The sequence below is a fragment of the Meriones unguiculatus genome, assembly GCF_030254825.1.
Source record: "Meriones unguiculatus strain TT.TT164.6M chromosome 13 unlocalized genomic scaffold, Bangor_MerUng_6.1 Chr13_unordered_Scaffold_48, whole genome shotgun sequence".
Lineage (NCBI taxonomy): Eukaryota > Metazoa > Chordata > Mammalia > Rodentia > Muridae > Meriones > Meriones unguiculatus.
In genome coordinates this window covers 600610-605200 of record NW_026843654.1, presented here as the reverse complement: position 1 = coordinate 605200, position 4591 = coordinate 600610, and the positions used below count along the sequence as shown (strand labels likewise).

General features: G+C 48.3%; 1 protein-coding gene across 1 annotated transcript; it reads right to left on the bottom strand.

The window, feature by feature from the left end:
* Positions 1-3065: 3065 nt before the first annotated feature.
* On the bottom strand, positions 3066-3838 carry LOC132651352 (pro-adrenomedullin-like). Its single transcript, XM_060376577.1, has 3 exons — positions 3750-3838; positions 3449-3598; positions 3066-3258 (listed from the first exon to the last, which is right to left on the bottom strand). Exons 1-3 carry the CDS (start codon positions 3836-3838, stop codon positions 3066-3068), a joined length of 432 nt encoding a protein of 143 aa, XP_060232560.1.
* Positions 3839-4591: the final 753 nt, after the last annotated feature.

Sequence of the window (4591 nt, the reverse complement as noted above, 5' to 3'; positions counted from 1 at the left end):
CTTTCTTTCTTTCTTTCTTTCTTTCTTTCTTTCAAGTAAGGTCTCTCTATGTAACTTTGGCTGGCTTGTGACTTGCTATGTAGATCAAACTAGCCTAGAATTCATAGTGATCCTCCTACTTCTGCCCCCCTCACGCTGCCAACATTTTGCTTCCAATTATTTATCCTAAATAAGTCATAAAATGACCCAAAAATAAATGCAAAAGAAACATTTTTAATGGGAAAAATAAAGGAAATTATATTGTGTAACAGCAGACAGGAACAGTTAAACAAATTGTGATGTTTTCATCTAATGATAATCCATGCAGGAAATGAAAATGCTGTTGTATAGAGATGGATATATATCCATAAAGTCAGTTGAACATCTTCCAGAGTAGGGTCCAAGGCTTTGTGATGACCTTTAGTTAATCCCAAATACTGTACCAGGCTGGTCATAAGAGGGTCTCTGTCTCCTCCGAAATGTCTCAAGTCACAGGTTTAGCAATGGGAAAGACTTTAGTTGAGCAGCTGAACCACAGTGCTTATACTTGCCTTGAATTCCCTGAAGTCATAAGAATCCCTCAGATGAAGGCTAGATGCCTGTTCGCTGCTTGCAGCTGCCCCTAAGCTGGTGCCCAACCTGTCTTTGGCAACTTTGTCTGGTAAGTTGAAGTTCTGCCAGAGTGAGGTTTTGGCTGGATGTCTCTGTGGCTATGGGACAAACTTTGGAAATGAGTGAGAGGCTTGGGCCACTGTCAATGAGGCCAAAGTAGTCTTTGCTCTTGTCAGTTTCCATAGGCCCTTCAGACCACCGTGAACCCACTGGCACAGGATTGGAGCTTCTAGTCATTTCTTCTTGCATACATGCCTTGTGCCTCTTCAGTGCCTGGCACAGTTCTGAGTTACTGCTTAGCAAGAAGTACTTGGGGCCAGGATGGTCTGTTGCTGAATTTATGATCTTCTCTCACTGGGAGCCTCATGAAATTGTTAAGATCAAATAGGGCATGGAACTGGATGGGACTGATACTACCTATATCAAGGGGTCAACAATTGAAGCCTTGTGGGGACATTCTACATGCTATGTAGGCTACTTTCTTCTGAAGCATGAGCTGCCTCTATCAGGTTGTGTGTAGACTCAGACCCAGGCCCAGTTCTTTTCATTGTGTATAATTCTCTTCTTCTGCAAGGAAGAAAAGATCCTGCCCCTTAGCTAGGGCTCTTTAATGCCATTCTCAGACACTTCCATCCTTCAAACCAAAGAGCTTCCAGATATTCTATACTAGCTAGAGACACAAGCAACTCAGAGTGTTCAAATGGCCAGTAAATCTTTCAGGAAAGCACAATAATTGATCTTCCAGGATTGGCTGATCAAGACAATACACAGCCTACTACGTAGGCATGTATATGGTGCCACCTGGCCTTCAAGCTTAGAATCTAGCACTCCTCACCTGCTCTGGAGGTGACAGAAAGCAAGGACAAAGGAAAGGGAGAGAGAGGCAAGGGAAGGGAGCATGAAAAAGACTTGGGAAAGAGAAAGGAAGAGGTGCCTGGAAGGGGAGAAGGAACATTGAAGGTCTCAGGCCCTCAGAGGCGCACGATTCTGGCTGCACGTCTGTCTGTCTGTCTTTTGGTCTCTGGCCAGCAGCTGCTCGCTGCACAGCATGAGGGCATCGAGTAACTATCCTGGCACAGCAAGCCATCATGCAGTTGCGGGGGGGGCAGTTGGCATCTGCAAACTGTTTTTTTTCTTTCTTTCTTCTTTCATTAAGGCTATGTGCTGACTCCCACATAGGAGAACTTATTAAACTGCACTTATTAAACTGTCCACCACTCTCAGGGACCATGTGTGACAAACAGCAGAGGGTGATACAGCCCCACTCATGGATGCTAGGGTCTAGTGAGGACTTGGGCTCCTAGCTGAGAGTTTCTCAGAGACTTGAGAACATTTTGCTGGCTTTGCCTGAGTAGCTATTTAATACCTGCAGCTGCAGCATAAACTCTCTACTTAGAAAGTCTCCAAAGAATGCCTTAGCTCAGGTTCGGTGAGCAACCCCCATAAAATTGGGAGTGTATTGGGCAATCTGAGAAGCCCATGCTTGCCTACCTACTGGGGCTCACCCTATCTCTCCTGGTCTGGCCGCCACGCAAGGTGGTGAACCCAGGACACGCGCTTTGTACACCCATATGGACAACAGAACTCGTGACAGATAAAGCCGTGTAAAGAAATGTTGGCTTACACCCACACTGAAGTTCTGTCTTCCCAAAACAAGAAGCAAGACACCAGCACCCACAGGCCAACCCAAACCAAGACCACCCTTCCTTAGATGCATGAACTGAAAATGAATCAGCATTGAGACAGTTTATTGGTTTGCTTTTTCCCAGGTCACATATTTTAAGTAAATAGATTATAAGAGACATAATGTCTTTTCTTCTTCCACAGGTGGTAATCCGGCGCTCTCCTCTTTACACACACACACACTCACACATACTCAACCAAACAACCTTATAGCTCGCTGAGACCTTCACTTCTTAAAGTAGGGGATGGTGACAATATAATTTCCTTTAAAATGCCCTTAATGCAATATATAATGTACAAAAATATCTCTACATATTTGAAGTTATAAGAAAAGCACCTCTTGATACAAACAAACTTAAATATGACAGTTACTTTTGTATAACAAGCATTGCACTTTTACTCACTGGGTTTTGGAAAGTTCAAGTAGTAATGAGGCTTATTTTCCCGTGAGAAACCAGTTTGTGAGCAGGCTAGGCAGCGGCTCAGAACCCTGCCTGAAGAGTAACAGTCTGTACTTCTCAGTGTGTGTGGTGAGCCTGGCTTGATCTTGGGTTCCTCTACCTCCGTTAGGGGCAGCCAGGCAGATCTCTGCAGGTTTGTCTCAGTCCTCCCTGGTGCAAAGCAGGTGCCAAAGGGAAAGTACCCCAACTGTTCATTGCTGCCACCCTTAACTAAATCCTAAAGCGCTTAGGGATGACTCAGTGGGTCCCGGAGGCTGCGGTTACCTGTGTCTGCTCTTGGGAGGACATCACAGATGGGGCCTGGAGGACCTCCGGCAGGGAACGCCGGCATCAACGGCCATAGCCTTGAGGGCCGATCTTGTTTTTGGGGGCAACAGGGTCCTTCCTTTTGTCTGTCAACTGGTAGATCTGTTGGGCCAATTTCTGCAACATGCAGGTCCCAAAGCGGCATCGAGAGTTGTGGGAGCCAGGGTTCATCATCTTGCGGTAGCGTTTGACTCGAAAGTGGGCTGAGCTTGGAGTGCTGCAGAGAAGGAAGGACACTTGAAACTTAACCAACCAGGGCTTTGGCCCTAAGCACCTCGGACCAGGGCCAAACAGAACCTGAGGGACCTGGGACCTGCTCCCTCCACCAGAGCTGCAGTCTGGCCTGGACAATCCTCCCGGGGCCTGGGTAGTCGAAAGGGCACATCCTCTGCAGAGGGTGTAGTTACCTGGCTTGTGGAGTTTTAGATGTGCTCTCCTTCTCCTGGTCCAGAACAAAAGTCTCCATAGGAACTGTCTCCCCACCAGTGAGTTCTGAGGAATCGCTGCTGGATGCCTGCAGTTCCATCTCTCCACTACTTAGTGCCAGCTTATCCCACCTAGAAAACACAAGCAGGTGTGTTTGGCTTGAGTTCAAGTGATGTCCCGGCCAGCTCCCATCTCCACTTCCTTCTAACCCCTCCAGGCCATCACTCATTGTTCCATGACTGCCATGTATTAGGAATGAAGAAAGCACTGCCCCAAACTCACTGCAAGGACACATCCTCTGGCTGTGCAGCATCCACGCCTAGAAAGGCGAGTGAACCCAGAAACATCAGGATGATGGAAACCAGCTTCATTCTGTGCAGATGCTCATATACCCTGGAAAGGAGCAAGAAGCTGAGGGTTTTCAAACGGGCCAGCTGCACAGCCCTGGAGCAGAAGGAAGGGCAGTGGCAGGAGGGGGAGCATCTTGGCGGCGCTCTGCCTGGTTCTGCTGATTTTCTCTTCTTGGAGCAGAGAGGCACCCAGAGGCTTTTGGGCTGGTCAGGTTGGTGACAAGCAAAGCAAAGGAAGCCGGAGTGCCAGGCTTCCAGAGGTCTCCAACTCAAGTCCTAGGATCCTGGCCCACAGATTTCAGGTGAGATAGAGCAGGGTGCATGAGTTAGACCTGGGACATGAGGTGTGCTCTACAGTGGATCCCTGTGGGATCCACTTGTCCAGGTCTCCAAGCTTTGGGGATTTGGCAAAGCCACACCCCACTCCCCAACACGCTGGAGAACAGCGGTCCCTATCTGCTGAAGGAGTAAGTTGTCAAGCAATAGGAGAAAGTTTGAGATGTCTGGCTGACCCTGGCAAAACCCCCAAGTCCAAGACTCACTGCGATGAGACACCAGGAGCGGTAACGCTGGAGCTCTCCTGCCTAGTGCCACCAATAAACCACTGAACAGCCAAAGCCAGCTCCAGCATTTTATACACTAAGGGTCTGTCGGGGCCTGCTCTGCCCTGGAGACTTCTCTTTCCTCCAGCGTGCTGGCTTCTAAGATAAGGCCTGCCCAGAAGCTTGCCTGTGGGTATAGGGATAAGGGTAGAGGTCCTTTGTGGCCAGGCAT